The sequence below is a fragment of the Toxorhynchites rutilus genome, chromosome 1, assembly GCF_029784135.1.
Source record: "Toxorhynchites rutilus septentrionalis strain SRP chromosome 1, ASM2978413v1, whole genome shotgun sequence".
Lineage (NCBI taxonomy): Eukaryota > Metazoa > Arthropoda > Insecta > Diptera > Culicidae > Toxorhynchites > Toxorhynchites rutilus.
The window spans coordinates 9,427,116-9,444,465 of NC_073744.1; the positions used below are offsets into that span (position 1 = coordinate 9,427,116).

Below are 17,350 nucleotides of genomic sequence, written 5' to 3' on the forward strand. Positions count from 1 at the left end.
TCACATTTTCGGTCTGCTGCATCGGTAATTGGTACTATGAATAACGCGACAAAGGAAGCCTCATATCAACAGTCCCACTGTGAACTTCCCATCTGTGGACATTCGAACAATAGCAATATTCTTACGCCGAAAAAGGTGACATGTGTTGTGCATCGATAGAATTAGGAATTCTCTTACGCCTAAACGACTACTGTGTTATAGATAAAACAAATAGAGGCGAATGAACTGCAAAGTTTAAAGCCTCTTAAAAACAAAGAAAGAAAGAAGATAAAACAAATGTTTATCGATAGATATCGATACTCTTACGCCTCAAAATGGTAACAGTGTAATATACGACAAAAGTTATCTTAAGATAAAAAAATGTACACGAATGAATTCGGCTCTGTTACAGCTGAATTGCTAAATGAGCCTGAATAAATAAACTGTTGGGATAAAAAAAAGGACAAAAACTTCAACTCTCTGGCTAGCATACAAATACCTTGAACATTTTTCAACGAGAAAGTGAACATATTCTGAGAGACAGAGTTCGGCAACACTGGTTACATTCGTAGCTATATAACTTGGGTAAAGCAATGAATTGTCGGTTCTACGTTGAATAAATCATTGTTTTAGTAAAAGCTACCCGTGTTGAAGGCAGCAAACACATCTCTTTCGGGAAAAAGCGTCGCCTGGAAAAGAAAGAGTGTGAGGAGATGGAGCTGCTTCATCGTTCTCGAGAATCGCGGAAGTTCTTCAAGTAACTAAACGCCTCGCACAAAGGCTTTGTGCCGCGGGCCGAAATATGCAGGGAAGGGGGGATCTTGCGGACGAACGCGAGGTGATCGAAATGTAGAGGCAGCACTAGAGGCAGCACTCCTGTCTGCTCTTCAACGTGGCGCTGGAAGGTGTTATGCGGAGAGCGGGCTTCAACATGCGGGGCACGATTTTCAACAAGTCTAGTCAGTTTATCTGCTTCGCCGCAGACGTGGACATAATCGGAAGAACACAGGCGACGGTAGCCGACTGAAACACGAAGCAGGGCTGATTGGGCTTGGGATCAATGGGTCTAACACTAAATACAGGCTAGCAGGAGGGACTAATCGCTGGTGACTGTAAGGACGTGGCCGGCGTCGTTATTGACCATTGAAAGCTCGAATCACCGAAAATGGCACAACGAGAATGATTTGCTAGTCCCAAGCATTATTCTGGCGACGAGCTCGAGGTGTTAGAGGATTTTGTCTACCTTGGCTCATTGATAACAAGGCTGGACGAGTGCGATGGGCAGGGCATGTTGCAAGATTGCCGGACAGCAGCCCTGCAAAGATGGTGTTCGCATCGAATCCGGTACGAACAAGAAGGAGAGGAGCCCAGCGAGCGAGGTGGATGAACCAGGTGGAGCAGAAGTTGGCAAGAATCGGTGCAGCAGAGAATTGGAGAACTGCAGCCATGGATCGGGCTCAATGGCGAAAAGTTGTGAATCAGCTCTAATCTCTCAATGGGTTGTCATTGTAAATCATTGTAAATAAATAAACTAAGCTACCTTCTAATTCATTACAACCATTACGTTCTGGTGTGTGTTCCACAATATTTTTTTTCGTCCCAACTGTTTATTTTATTAGGCTCATTTAGCAATTCAGCTCTAACAGAGCCGAATTTATTCGTGTATATTTTTATCTCGCGGTAATTTTGTTGTATATTACACAGTAGCCATTTAGGCGTAAGAATATTCCTATTGTTCGAGTGTTCACAGTTGGACCATAAACAGCGGAACTGTTGATATGAAGCTTCCATTGTTGTGTTATTTATAGTACCAATTACCGATGCAGTAGACCGTATGTCAAGTGAAAGGCTGAGGTCACCATCACATGATGATTGTTGTGTGGACATAGTAGCTAGAATAACACACAAATGGCAACCCTGTCTCGGAGGACACCTGAAAGAAGATAGATGACAGAAGGGATGCAAAAGTCGCGATAGAGCGACAAAGAACCATGAGGGAAACCATACAACCCGTCGGCGGTATCGTGCCCTCAATCTGGAAGTGAAGTGTCGACGGGACAAGCGAGCGTGGGCTGATTCTCTTGCTAACGAGGAGAAGAGAGCCGCTGCAACAGGTAACCTTCGCTTCCTCTACGATGTTTCACGACGCCTAAACGGAGCAAGAAAGAGTACCAAGACGCCTGTGAATAACGTAACTAGTCAGTTGACAACCGACCCCACTGATCAGCTAATACGCTGGTCAGCTGCTGTTTATCAAGGTTCCAAAGAAAGGGAACCTGACTGAATGCGACAACTGGCGATGCATGATACTGCTGTGCGTAGTTCTCGAAGTCCTGTGCAAGGTAATCCTCAACCGGGCAGCTGGCGGAATTCAGAGCTTGTAGGGTCTGTAACGACCACATTGCTAGGCTACGCAGCATTATCGAGCAGATCAATGAATTCCAGGAGTCCCTTTATCTGGTGTTCATCGAATATGAGAAAGCTTTCGACCGCCACGATAACCTCTGGAGTGCCATGAGACGCGAGGAAGTTCCGGATGAACTAATCAACCTAGTGTCAGCGCAGTATGAGGCCTTTGCGTGCAGACTCTTGCACAACGGGATCTTATCTGACCCAATCCGGGTCGCGGCTGGTGTTCCTCATCTTCATCAACGAGACCATGGTGGGCACTATCGACCGTGAAAATGATGGAGCACCTCAACGGCTTTGCTTTTGCCGATGACATTGCACTAGAATTGACGCGGCGCTACGATAAGTAAGTAAGAGTAAGTAGAGTAAGCTTGGCGACCTGGATGTCAACACGGTCACGCCTTCCTGATTCACGGGCAGCATCGATATATGCGCGCGGGTCAAGAAGGCGAGGGCTGCTCTTGTGAGTCTGGGGAAGACAGGAAGGTCAAATCAGATCAGTCACCACACCAAATTCCGGATCTTTCATTCCAACGTAAAACCAGTGCTGCTATACGCATGTGAGACGTAGAACGTATCAGCAGAGAAGGCACCGAAGCTTCTGGTCTTCGTGAACCGATGCCTTAGGTGTATAATTCGGGTCTGGTGGCCAGACAACTGGATCTCAAATGACGAGCTCCAGCGTCGTTGTCATCAGATGCCGATTTGAACAGATATCAAGGGGCGTAAGTGGCGATGGGTTGGTAACATATTACGGAGGAGTGGTACTGAAATTTTTAGACAAGCACTTGACTGGAACCCGCATGGACAGAGCAGACCCAGAGGTTCCTAGCGAGGTGACGGAGCATCACAAACGAGATTAGAGAAGTCGACCCAAATTTGACCTGGACACAGGTCAAGGCGAGAGGTCGCCCAGGATTGAAGCTTCTAACGACGGCACTATGCTCCCAGCGGGGAGCGCAGCAACAATAAGTAAGTGATATAAAACATTTCGTATTCTCCACTATCGAATCCAATGACATCTTTTGTACGCAATCTGTTTCTCACCGAAGCCTCCGTTCAGTCCGGCGGCAGAAAAGAAATGGGATTGGGAGAGAAGGCATAGTGCATAGGCGAGTGAGGGAGAACATTCTCCATTCACTTCAAAATCAAAAACTAAATGGATTTCCGAGCGGGCGCCAGTTTATATACAGATTTTCAAGTTTTCGGGTCAACGATTAACAAACATTTACCTCTCAGATATTTTCTCTTTCGATTGATGTGATTATCATACCACTCCGTTAAACCGGCAAAGAGGTATCAACGTTCAAAACCTTGCACTCCACGTGTAACGCTTTCGTTTTCGAAACTTTGAGCTTACACCCTGGTACAGAAATGAAAAACGTAGTCCTACGTCTCGATGCGATAAACGAAGGAAAGCTACCCCTTTCAGCTCATATCTTTAATTTGAATTCATCAAGTTACATCATTTGGAGCTATTAACGTTTGGCAGAAATCAGATCCCACTATCTTTCGGACTCGATCGGTGCAACCGTTATCACGAGTGCTATCCCCGCAACCGGTGCGTCATCCTTGCCCAAATAAAATTCCACCTTGAAGCGTCCTTCCTTCATGAACGCCTTGTACTGATCGCCCTCGATGCTGTAATCCTTGAACCAGTAATCGGCTGGCGCTAGGGGACACGTTTCATAGTGTGGGAAATTGCTAACATCCTTGAGGCCTTCGTAGAAATACATCCGGTAGATGGAGTTGAAAAATTTGCAGAATGATTTCCGGGATTCCATCATTTGCTCGTACACCGGTGGCTCGGCCTTCAGCTCGCTGCGGCTCAACTTGAACAGCACCGTGTACTCGTCACCCAGCTGGACCAACTGTCGAACGTTGCCGGAGGACTTGAAGCACAGCTCGGACTCCTTGGTTAGGGTGTAGTTGTACTCGAAGTAACTCTCCGAACCATCGAGGGTTTCCAGACTTTCAAAGTTGAAGTCATAGTCCTGGAAAGGTTTGAATGCAGTCGTTGGCTTTGAAGGATCCTGCCAAAATACTTACAGGAGCGCCATTGGTTGTTGTGAGAACGAGTAGAAACGAAAATATTAACAATAGTGTTTGGTGTCCCATTCTTTAGCCCCCGAGGGATTGTTTGTGAATGGATATTGTTCAGCTAGTATTACTAAATAAGTAGATGCAAAATTCGATATTTTCACAACACGAAGCCGAAGGGTAGAGTGTAAATCAACACGCATGTGTACCGGACCGTGTAGATGCTCTAGTCATATTTCCGATAGGCTTCTGAGCACTCAAAAGCGTCTCCCTTATCTTCGACCTCTGCTGGCGGTAACAAGAGCGCATCCATTCCAAGCAGGGAAAGTGCGATATTTATCAGCAGGTGCAATTAGTTCTGTTACGGGTGCCAAGCGGAAAGCATCACAAGCTGCAGATAGTTTTTGTTTATTCGAGGAAATGAAGTGCAAAGTAGGATTTACGATTCTGCTTGGATTATTATTGACTGTGCAAACTTTGAGATTTAATTTTACGAGCGGGGGGCACAATAGAAGTTCTCCACCGGCGAATCGTCGTGCTCCCAAGCTCGGACTTGTCTTCGAGGATTGCGGTACGTGTGATTGATGGTTTGTTTACGGCAAAAAGAGCAACGTGATCGATTCCCTCTGATAAACGAAAAACATTTTCGGTGAACATGCCTTTTCTGTGATTGGAAATTAGGACCTATTTCAACTTATCGCCAAAAATATTGTTCCAGGGGCTCGCTTCGATGTGACTGCGATTTGGTTATCCAGTTGTTCCAGTGTACCTTGTGTTATGCCGCACAATGCTAACGTATCAGTCAGTGTCGCGTTCCGTACCAACGGTAGGTTAGTCAGTAGTTTGTTGCATTCAACGAAACTATCAAATCAGTGCGCCTCTTCATGAAAGCACCACTTGACGCTAGCAATCGAACTAATCTCCGATGCAAAAGTGTACGATAGTGCAAATATTTACAGAACGTCTGTTTCCCTACAATTGACCACAAATCATCGTAACGCAATGATTTTATTAAAACAGGAGCCCTGATTACACCCACGCTGAGACACGAAGCGTACTTTATAATCCTTGCCGCGCGAATCAAGGCAACTATCAGTCCAACCACGTGTGAAGCTTCACTCTGTCCGTTAGTAACTGGCACCGACGGAATGATGTTCCACGCGTCCCTTCACATCAGCCCCAAGCTACCGACGGTGAGTTGCGAGTCGCGTTCCCAGAAGCCAAGCGCGGGATAATTATGTTTGAATCTTTTCTCAGCTGCTAGGAAAGCTCCGCTGGGAACTACGTAACGAAGCGAATGAGGTGGTGTTGTGTTATCAGCTACCCGTTCGAATAAGCGTGCGCTGAGGGAAGCTTTCCGCTGTGGAAAGTGCTGCACTCTAGTTGTGGAAACGAATGAGATTGAATGAACGGAGGATGGTGACGACATAGCAGTGGCGCTGTGATCGTTTGAAAGTTATTTAGCTATGTTTTAATAATGTTTTAGAATGGCTTAGTCACAGAATGGACAGGTCAAAGAGATTTGCTATCTTTTGAAATTGATTTATATTTTTGAATTATTTAATATAAAATAAAGAAAAAATCGCCGTGTAAAACTCTTGTCCCAGAAGCTATTTGAAGTTCGATTTAGTCAATTTCTCGTTTCTCCCTATTCACAGGAATAAATTTGAAATCTTCCGTGTACTTCGAACAAATGAATACTACATTTTTAGTTCTATGAATATATCCGAACTTATTGACGAATTTACGTAAAGCTGAATCAGCTCATGCGACATCTACATTAGAGTTCAGAACCACAAAAGTGAGGGTTTTTTTGTTTATTTTAAGCACTGAAAAGCGAGTTTCGGTTATGATTATTCATTTTATTTCAATTTAGATTCATTTCAGCCATTGAATGTCGTCAATATATGGTAAGAAAGTTGGAGTTTTGTATATTTATGATGGTTTCAACACGCGATTTGACCAAAGTCATAGATAATCTTCGAAAATTTTAAGTTTGATAACCGGGAAATTTGAAGAAAAATTCTGATTTTTCTAGAAAATTTGAACGAATTTCACACCACAAAAAACAAAACATCCTCATTTTACTCGCTGCGCCATCTGGTTGTAAATCCAACGTAAATTCGTCAATTGAAATTCGTTCAAATTTTCTAGACAAATCAGAATTTATCTTCAAATTTCCCGGTTTCATGTATTCTTTCCACGCTGAAAAAGTTAGAAAATCATCACTTTACAATGTGCTATGTATATTACGAAGAATGGCTTGTTATAAGTATTGTAACATTTTGACGTAGGACTACGTCTAACCGGAAGATATAGGGGGTGAAATGGAAATCTAGGCACTGAACAAGTAGGAAAAAATGCAAGATTTGGAACGCTTATAACTCGAGCATTTCTCAATAGATCGCAAAGGTTTTTGCATCAATTGATAGGAAATATATCTACGCATCTATCATAACGACTAACATTTCATTTTTCTTGAGATAAATAATTGAATAATTGTGAAATATCAAGCATTGTCAAAATGCATTATGTGCCCATTTTTGAATGGTCCATTTTGTGCTCCTCAAATCGCACCGACCAAAACGGGCAACCAGAGCAGCAGCGAAATAGAATGAATCACGATTGGAAAGGAAAAAGAAAAAAAATGAACGAAACATTGGTCGCAGTCTCACACACGCGTAATTCTCAAGCCAGCCAGTCAGCTTAAAATCCCCGCTCCGCTGCCGTAACGATCATTCTCATTCAAACCGTACACCACATCGGTTCGCATCACAACACATCAACAAACCAACCCGAGCAGCCATGTCTGGACATGGTAAAGGAGGAAAAGTGAAGGGAAAGGCAAAATCCCGATCGAACCGTATTGATCTGGAGTTCCCCGCAAGGGTAGCTAGGCCGAGCACGTTAGTACCAGTGCACCAGTCCACCTAGCCGGCGTTATATAGTTTCGGCCGCCGAAGTGATCGAGTTAGCTGCTCGCGACGATAAGAAAACCCGCATTCGGAACAGAACGCATTCGGTTCGGTGGACATCAAGACAACAGGCAGTTGCAGCGAGTGGCGAGTGGCAAACGCAATCGCAAAACGGCAGCAGGTAGCAGAAGAAAAAAGTTTGTTCTTTATACAATCTGCTTTGGTGGCAAATCCAGAACAAGACGGCATCGAGGGCGTTCGAAATGGTTTTTTCCAAAACCACGAGTACTAAGTTTTCTGAATTGGAACCATTCCATAAAACACGGCGCTTATCAGGGCCATTAAACCTTTCAAAAAAGAGTTTACGAAATACAGTTCAATGCTTTCTAAAATAATATCCAAAATAATAATAAAACACAAATTGATTTTTTCATAATTTGTTTGCCAGGATCTGATGAGTATGTGAATTTGGCAGTTGTTCTGAGCTTATTGATAGTTGGGGATTTTCCTGATTATTCAATTTTCACAAATTCTTAAATTGTTTTCAGATTGAAAGTACAGTAATTTACAATTAGTTCGACATTTAGCTAATTGGACGGAGATGTAATGCGACATATTTAGTTGGACATTTTTGTAAACATAGAGATCCAAATTATGACCCCACATTGAAAGTCGACGCTGTACCACTGTCATCGCAAATGTTCAATTACAGGTTAAAATCGCCTCCAATGCGACCCTGACTGGTGCTTCGGCACGTCGCATTGAATGTAATTTACTGTTCAACATGTCACAAAGCTGGATGGGAAGAAATTTTCCAACTGTGAAAGCTGTGGCGAGTGGCAACAAATTGCTAAACAGGAAGGTTTAGCCGAACAAGATGGGGATATCGAGTGATAACAAAACAATAAACTCTTTTGATTGAAGATAATTTTGTGATCCTGAAAAGGACCCTTTTTAGCCTGCATGTGAATCCAACGAGCGAACAAATCGTAATGAATGTATTTTTTTGCCATCGCTGCCTTTTAACGCTCATTCGTTCGTCTCGTTGGACTCGCCCCTTTGGCTGAGTCTGCCGATTTGTCTCTATCTTGTGAACGTGTACCGCTAAAGTACAAAACGCGCGGATCCGCTGAAAAATATATCATTCTCTTTCAAACCGTAAATCTGTGTGGTTGTATGGCATCGTTTCACATCGCATCAACTAATAGCGGTTATAGAATTTCGGCCGCCGGAGTGCTCGAGTTGACTTGCAAAGCTGCTCACGACAATAAGTAAACCCGCCTACAGAACAGAGCACATTCGGTTCGGAGGCAACAACTAGTTTCAGCGAGTGGCAAACGCAATCGCAAAACGGCAGCAGGTAGAAAAAGGATAAAGTTTGTTTATACAGAGTGCTTTGGTGGCAAAACCAACCACCGTAAAACACGGCGTTTTTCAGGGCCATTAAAAGCACCATTCAAAGAAGAGTTATTAAAAGTTATTCACAATACCAATGCATTCTAAAGTGACATAATATGACATATAATATAAACTGATTTATTTTGTTTATGCTTGTTCTTGAACTTATTGGTGGTTGGGGTCTTTTAAATTGATCATTCAGTTTTCACAGTTGGTTTTTCAGAACGCTTCTAGCTCGTTTATTTCTCGACAGATCGTAGAGTTCGCCTCCAAAACCACAGTTCTTTTTCATTTTTATTTACTTTGTTTGCGGAGACTACAAATCTTACAATTCAGTCGTCTCCGAAACCACAGTTTGAGGTACGGTAATGTGCTCAATAGTGAAATATATGATAGTGAATAAGCTGATGACCACCTATGCATTCCCTATCACAGCCATCATTTTGATTGTACGATATGTGCATACACCGAAAGATGCCCGGCGTTAAACATTTAATCCATTTTTCAGGTAGATAGGTAGGTATTCACGTAGGAGAAGAAAATAAAGAAATATATTCGAAATATATATTTTGCAAAAGCTGTCCCCTTTGTATAGTCCTACGTCACTCCGGTTATGTCCCCGACATTACTCACCCGTCTTTTTTTTTCAACTAAGTAAACGATGAATAGAGTGTTTTGCGCTAACAATACTCCAAATCCTTCTCGTATCTACCCCTACATAATCAATTATATCAGCCAATTTGATATGATATCGATTTCATCGCAATTATCCATAGTATCAATAACCGGTATGCATTATCAAACTTAAAATTTTCGAAGATTATCTATGACTTTGATCAAATCGCGTGTTGAGACCATCGTAAATATACAAAACTCCAACTTTCTTACCATATACTGACGACATTCAATGGCTGAAATGAATCTAAATTTAAATAAAATGAATAATCATCACCGAATCTTGCCCCCTCCCACTGCTCTAATCCCACCCAAATCCTTTCCACTCCTTTCCTTCCTATCCTCCTGAGAAGGGCCTTTTTGTTTTTTTTTTGTTTTCGAAACACGCCTTTCGCTTGAAATCTGGGTCACTTGTGCTTCGTTACCGCCTTAGTCCTCGGATCATTAAATATTTACTTCCCTTTACAGCTTATATTAAATATCTTATGAAGCATAGGATCCCTTCCTACCTTCTTCTTTAACCGAGAGAGCCGACAGATATGATGAGTAATTTTTTTGGTTTCCCTTTCGCCTGTCCCCTCTGGGCTGGTTTTATTGTGGCTCTTCACTGGGCTAGAGGCGAATGAACTTCAAAAGTTTAAAGCCTCTTAAAAACAAAGAAAGAAAGAAAGAATCTTGCTTTTCAGTGCTTAAAACAAACAAACACCCTCACTTTTGTGGTTCTGAGCGACATCTAGCATGAGCTGATTCAGCTTTGCGTAAATTCGTCAATATGATATTGGCGATCTAACGTACAAATCTACACCTAGGCGGCGCTGCGGTGAAAGTGATGATGGTTTTAAATTTTGCCATGTGAGCTTATGGAAGGTTTGTAGTTCTTTCCAAAAATTACAATGTTATAATCATAAAATATTATTTGATTGCGATAAGTTTGTAAGAAATTTTATTCTGCGCAATTTTATATATAACATGTTATTTATTTACCTCTATCAGTAGTGAAAACTATGAAAATGTTGACAATGGTTGAATTAAAGAAGGAAATTCGAGACCACCATCAAAACCAAGTAGAAAAATGCATGGTTCTTGCATATGAGAACTACCTTGGAAAGTCCGGAAGTAAAACATACGTGATTTGTTTTTCAATTTTAGGTTATCTCATCATCATTTTCTTAGTTCAAAAACAGAATCCAGATGTCTCACCGATCGTTTACGTTTTGCGTTAGATCGCCAATTGGCGTCTTTGATTCAACCATTGTCAATATTTATACAATTTTCTCTACTGAAAGTGATAAGAAAATAACATGTTATATATAAAAATGCGCAGAATTAAATTTCTTAAAAACTCATCGCAATCAAATAATTTTTTATGATTATAACATTGTAATTTGTGGAAAGAACTACAAACCTTCCATAAGCTCACATGGCCTATTGGCGATCTAACGCAAAACGTAAACGATCGGTGAGACATCTGGATTCTGTTTTTAAACTAAGAAAATGATGATAAGGTAACCTAAAATTGAAAAAAAAATAACGTATGTTTTACTACCGGACTTTCCAAGGTAGTTCTCACATGCAAGAACCATGCATTTTTCTACTTATTTTTGATGGTGCTCTCGAATTTCCGTCTTTGATTCAACCAACGTCAATATTTATACAATTTTCACTACTTCACAACTATCCACAAAAAACTGTTGTTAAGGGGGTAGTACACTATGGGGCTGTCCACATACCATGTGGACAACTTTAGGGGGGTAGGGGGTAAGAAAATGTCCACGCTTGTCCACGGAGAGGGAGGAGGGGGTATAGACCGAGTCCACGTGGACAGGAAGAATATTTTTTTAGATACAACCTACACATTCAAAATAAAATTAAATTACGCATATTATAGAATTTCAAAATTATCCGTATTTATCAATAAATCGCCTCGAGTACTGCCCATTCAAACGTTCATATACTTTTTCTCATATCATTGATCTTCTTCAGTGAAATCTGTATTATAAAATATCTCATGTAAACTGTGAATGAACAAGCTATTTCTTATGATCAAACTATTAAAGTTACCGGGTCTTAGACCTTCAAAACACAAAACTATAAAAATTGAACGATTCCATAATGATTGAGATTTCATGATATGCGTAAATGGTTTTTTCACCAAATACAATTTTCTATAAATTTTGTTATATCTCGAGAATAGTTAGTCTTAAGATAATAATGTCTATATAGTTTTTCATACAGAGTTGCGTGTGAAATAATTTTTCCAAAGTATTTTAATTTCGACAATTTCTGATAATGAATATTTACATTTGCATGAAATTCAAATGAATGGAACCAAGAAACTTTTAGAGGTAAAGAAAAAACTAAAAATTTTGTATTTTTTATGAGTTTTTGCACGATGTCCGAATGTGCCCCACCACTATCCGAAGACAAATCATAATTTTATCTAATAAATAGACCTTTATTTCCCCGATGTATGCACGTTTTTTTCATTTCATATTAGTTACTAACTGAAATTTAAATGAAATTTAAATTTCTAAATCGTTCACAAAGAAATTAGGGAAATACTTACAACTTCAAGCTCAAAAATTTCGAAATGTGTCTAAAAAAGGGCACTGTGTTGTTTTCGTAAGTAATAAACGACCAGGAGATGTCAAACAATATGACAGCTATTGGTGGAAGGGCTGTTAACTTTCTTATATTTTTAGTTTGGTTGAAAATTGTACCACTTAATTTTTACAAGCGTTGTCCGAAACTGCCCCCGTCTGAGACTGTCCCCCTCTCCCCTACTAATAAAAATGACGCAAGTAATAATGCGTTGAGACGGCGAAGTTCCTCTAGGAACGTTAGTGCCATTTAAGAAGAAGAAGAAGAAAATACTGTTTGTTATTCAATAACAAGAAACTTTTCCAATTTTTTAACAGGTCTTTATTCTTCGCAGTACGACGTTAAAACATTCCTATGAAAACAGTTTTTCATGAATAAGTTGAACCTAGAGATGTACAAACTTGACTCACGTTTAGTGTTCCCAAATTTTAACTTTAAAACATCCAATTATTTCTGTCTATAAATTCTATTCAATTCACCAATTATTTTTCCTTTTAATTTAACTATCTGCCATCTTACTTTCGCTGCTCTTTTATACTTTATTTACTTTGTATCAATTGAATTCTGTATTACGCTTTCCCCTGGGATAACGAAGGGCATCCGGAATCATCTCCTAACTATTGGAAATGTAACCAAGGGTGAAGGTTCGCTGCTAAAGATGCCACACTGTTATTTAATACCTTCAATGAGCCTATCTTTGATACTTTGAAAAATAAAATACAATATAGCTGTACGGACCTATAGTATAGTATAGTGTCAAACTGATATAGTGGTTCTCAGATTTTCGGTCAAATTGGCAATTTGATCCTTATTTGCAAAATATTAAACCCTTTTTTTTATATTTTCATATAGGGTGTCCATTTCCATTTTAGGGTGGTCCGAAAAATCGCTTTGAAAAAAATATTACTCTTGCAAAAATTTTGAATTTTGTTTTCGCAATCATTGATTATATTTGCTTTTTCTAGTTTACATGGCTTTGAAGTAGAGGGCACTATATTTTTTTTTATTTTTTTCTTAACATTTTCAAAATTTAAGATATGTTCTTTTTCGTTTTGGAATTATAATTTTTCAAAGATAACCGATGATCCGAAAACTCATTTTTCCCCTTTTATCCAAAAATGAAATGACAAATTCATAACTTTTGAACTACTGGACCGAAAGAGAATTTGATGAAAAAATCCTTCTACGCATATGTTCGGATTTCAACAATGACAAAGTTATTTGTCTTTTCTCTGTTTCGGGCTCTGTTTGCCTTTAATTGGCACTAATTCAAAAATTACCCTAGATAGGACGATTCTGTTGCTTCCATTTAAAAATTTTATGCAGGACTAGCTGACCCGGCAAACTTCATCCATTTGTTTTTTGTTATCAACACCTTCAAACATTCACGTTTTCTTACTAAGCGCAAGTTCATGAGTCCAATCGCAGAACTGTTCATTGATTGATCTTCTAATCGATCCCGTTGAATTTACCTTTTACTATAAAATTCCTAGTACTTCTACCAAAACTCATCAGATTCTTTTCAGACTCAATTCTCGTTCAAGATTATTCAACCACTTGCAAATAACATGTTTCTCCGTTACATGGAATAAATGTTTGATACAGAAAATGTGATAGAATAGAGGACAGACCCCTCCCCTGTTCCCCCCTTAGAGGGGGGGGGGGGGTTTAGGAGTGTCTACCCAGCAAACATTAAGTCGTATGAATAGCTATAATTGGAGGCGATATACATACAACCAAGACACATTTGTATGATATATGATGCAGATAACTAGCATATACACACAAAAGTGGAGGCGATATACGTATATGCCATATTTTGTACGCATATAAAGCCGTATATAACGATATGCGATGCTTTTATGATCGATCGATTTAGATATATATGATCGATATTTTGATTGATATATTATGCGATTGTGATTTGATACGAAATTATATGTGACTTATCATGTGCAAAGTTATACGATTTAATGTTTGCTGGGTATTCACCATAGAAACGTTTCGTGCCTCCTAAAATCTTAACATGCCAAACTTGGCTCCTTTTGCTCGATTAGTTTTCGAGTTATGCAGAAATTTGTTTTTCATTTGTATGACAGCTCATTCTGTGCTGTTACCCGTGCACCCGTGGCCGAGTGGTTAGCGTCATAACTAACATGCCGGGTGTTCGGGTTCGATTCCCGTTCTGGTCGGGGGAATTTTTCGTCAAAGAAATTTCCTCCGACTTGCACTGTGATCACGCGTATTCTAGAGCCTGCCACTCAGAATGCATTCGAGGCGTGTAATTTGGCATAGAAATCTTAACTAAGTACTAATAAAAATGACGCAAGTAATACTACGTTGAGACGGCGAAGTTCCTCTAGGAACGTTAGTGCCATTGAAGAAGAAGAAGAAGACAGCTCATCCTAAGAGAGGGGAGGAGTATCTAACCACCATAGAAATATTTATTGCATCCTAAAACCTCCACATGCCAAATTTGGTTTCGTTTGCTTGATTAGTTCTCGAGATATGCAGAATTTTTTATTTCATTTGTATGGCAGCCCCGCCTTAGAGAGGGGGGAGGGATCTCAGACTTTCATAAGAACCTTCCCCGACCCCAAAAACCTCTACATACCAATTTTCATGTCGATCGGTTCAGCAGTTTCCGAGTCTCTAAGAATCAGACAGACAGAAAGGCAGAAAGACAGAAAGACAGACAGACATCACTTCATTTTCTATATATATAGATTGGCTTTTTGTCAAATCGGACCATTCCTTCTTCGGGTTTTGCGCTTAGCAACACATTTGGCCTTCCATTTTTATTCTTATGGATGGATTATCAAAATAAGGATTCAAAAAATTATTCCTAGCATGTCAAAAAAAAAAAAGGAAGTTGTTGGAAGAAATAAACGACCTCTACGAACTATGGCCTGAAATACATGAAGAAGAAAATTATGAGAATAATATATGATCTATTGGACACAGACTCTGGTCTACTTGGCACCGATAATGGGGAAGAGAACATTGTGAACACACGTAGGGGACAAAAAAGAATGAAACTGTTCTCTAGCTTCAAAAATTATTGAGAACAAAACAATCAGGATATGGAAACGTCAAATGAAGGAACTGTTTGGCAGAAAATTCCACATGGTGCTGGACGTAGAAGATCCCCGCCTCAAACCATTTTTAGAGAAACGCCGGGACCAACAGAGTTTGCGAAACGCAATATAATGAAGAAGGAAGTGTTTGGATCTGAATGGAGTTTAATTTCTGCAGAATTAGATTATTACTTTTATAGCAATTTTATATGCACGTGGTGCGTATCGAACAAGAAATTTGAACATTTCATATTTATGGAATAAGAAATGGGGTCCTGAACTCTCTTCGCGAACAATGAACAGAAATCGTTTCTCGGAAATCGTGCGATTTATTCGTTTTGATAGGAGAGGCGAACGAAGCGTTTTACTCAATGTTTCCCCAACAAACTCGATAAGTTATTCTAAACTTAAAATTCTGGTTGGCATCAGACGTTGACAGTAAATACATTGTGAATGGATGTTCGTATTTGGGTAAAGATGAGCAAGGACCATCATCAACACCACTCAGTGAATTAGTTGTTCTCAAACTCCTTAAACCATTTACAGGGTGCGGAAGGAATATAACCGCCGTATTTTTTTTTTCACGAGTGTATCTTTTGCAACGAAACATCCACCAAAAAGAACTAACTTAGCAGGTACCAAGATTTTCAGGAACAAGAAATGAAAAGTATGGAGAGAAGCTTGGGATGGAATGTGTTAAAATTTGTTTCAATCTCAGTCCGGCAGTCAATTCGTTTGAAAGCAGTGTCATTGAATACAATTTAAAGTGATTTATTGGGTGTAGTTTGTGAAATATCAAGCGTTTTTTAAATTGTTAGTTCGATTGTGCAAAATTACCTGAACTATCGTTGGTAGATCGGGTCGATCCAGACTGAATTAAATAACAATACAATCATGCAGTGCTTGTTTGATATATTTATTCTTGTCCGGGGATTTTAGCCGAGCCAACAAATGAAGTACTTTCTACGGAAGGATTCGTGCGTCGAACTGGAGACAGCCAACGAGTTGACCGTTCTGTGCCCTCAGACCAACCTCGACCTGGACGACAACACCGGTAATCGAGAGGGGCATGCCGCCATGCCTGAGGGTATAGTCAAATGTCTGTCCAGCTGAAACTGGACATGTTCCTGACGCAACTCCGTTTCGACAGGCATCATCCAGTCCGTCCGGCATCGGGAAAGGAATGTTTATGCCTCCCAACATGATGTTGATGTAGGCTGTCAATGTGGGTGTGCTAATAGGGCTAACGATACCTCGAGCTAAAGCTTCAATTGGAGAGGCACTCCTAATCTCGCATGGTAATGATGTGCAACCGTTAATATCCACGAAAGGCGGAAGTGGTGGTCCATTGGGGCCTATTGAAAATGAGGTATTAAAGCTAATACTATTTTTGTTTTGTTTTTGTAGATACTTACACTGTCGAACGGGAGTTTGAGCCAGGGCCAGCGCTGGCAAGAAGGCAACTAGCAGGATGTACTTGTACATTTTGAGCTCTTGCTGATTTCCAACCGAAACTAAGTCTGTTTCGTCGGAGGCAGAGAGGTCTGTTTATATAGCAAATGTCTGTTAATGTTAGCTGCTAAATTGTCTTATCACAATGACGTGTGAGTATTTTATCGATCAAAAGTCGGATCAATCTAATCTAACTCCCTAAAATTAAATTGATAGGGTTGACCACCCACATATACTGCAAAGCCAATCATCAGCAAATGTTACGTTACATGAAAATTCAGCTTCGCACTATAGCTATTGTCACAGTCAGACCACCCATCGAGTTGTAAAACCTTATCTGTCGTGTAAGGAAAATAGTTAACATAACGGAAGAGCAGCTTACCGGTGATAATGTTTGTTTTCGGTAACTTTATCTATACTTCTACTGCAATTGTCGTCATATGTGATAGCGGCTTTCGAAAAAAGTTAGATAAATGATATTTTGGACAACATAATCATTGCTTGGGGGGCTCTTGTATCAGTATTGATTACCTCGAGGACGTGACTTTCCAAATTACAGTTAATAACATCCGTTGGTAGTTTAGTGATTTGATGGCCGGCACTAGGAAAGAACACTGGACCTGTAAGATGCAAGAATTTGCTGCGTTCGTGTAGGGATGGTATCGGTTTCTTTCTGAGTGGGAATGCCTCGTATTAAGGAGCATATGAATATGCAACATTATCATGTAAATCTGTCATGTAAATAGTTTTCTGATATTCCATGCCGTGTCGCACAGTGATGTAATTTTTTACGTTGCATTTATA

General features: G+C 40.1%; 3 protein-coding genes across 3 annotated transcripts; 1 reads left to right on the plus strand and 2 right to left on the minus strand.

Moving 5' to 3' along the window:
* Nucleotides 1-3,778: 3,778 nt before the first annotated feature.
* On the minus strand, nucleotides 3,779-4,589 carry LOC129763099 (uncharacterized). Its single transcript, XM_055761869.1, has 2 exons — nucleotides 4,438-4,589; nucleotides 3,779-4,382 (listed from the first exon to the last, which is right to left on the minus strand). Exons 1-2 carry the CDS (start codon nucleotides 4,504-4,506, stop codon nucleotides 3,894-3,896), a joined length of 558 nt encoding a protein of 185 aa, XP_055617844.1. The 5' UTR covers nucleotides 4,507-4,589; the 3' UTR covers nucleotides 3,779-3,893.
* A 121-nt stretch (nucleotides 4,590-4,710) lies between these two features.
* LOC129763098 (NPC intracellular cholesterol transporter 2) lies at nucleotides 4,711-6,067 on the plus strand. The gene is made up of 4 exons (XM_055761868.1): nucleotides 4,711-4,999; nucleotides 5,147-5,254; nucleotides 5,449-5,621; nucleotides 5,686-6,067. The coding sequence occupies exons 1-4, from the start codon at nucleotides 4,849-4,851 to the stop codon at nucleotides 5,773-5,775; spliced, it is 522 nt and encodes a 173-aa protein (XP_055617843.1). The 5' UTR covers nucleotides 4,711-4,848; the 3' UTR covers nucleotides 5,776-6,067.
* Nucleotides 6,068-15,989: 9,922 nt separating this feature from the next.
* Nucleotides 15,990-16,647, minus strand: LOC129763085 (NPC intracellular cholesterol transporter 2-like). The gene is made up of 2 exons (XM_055761850.1): nucleotides 16,510-16,647; nucleotides 15,990-16,449 (listed from the first exon to the last, which is right to left on the minus strand). Exons 1-2 carry the CDS (start codon nucleotides 16,577-16,579, stop codon nucleotides 16,058-16,060), a joined length of 462 nt encoding a protein of 153 aa, XP_055617825.1. The 5' UTR covers nucleotides 16,580-16,647; the 3' UTR covers nucleotides 15,990-16,057.
* Nucleotides 16,648-17,350: the final 703 nt, after the last annotated feature.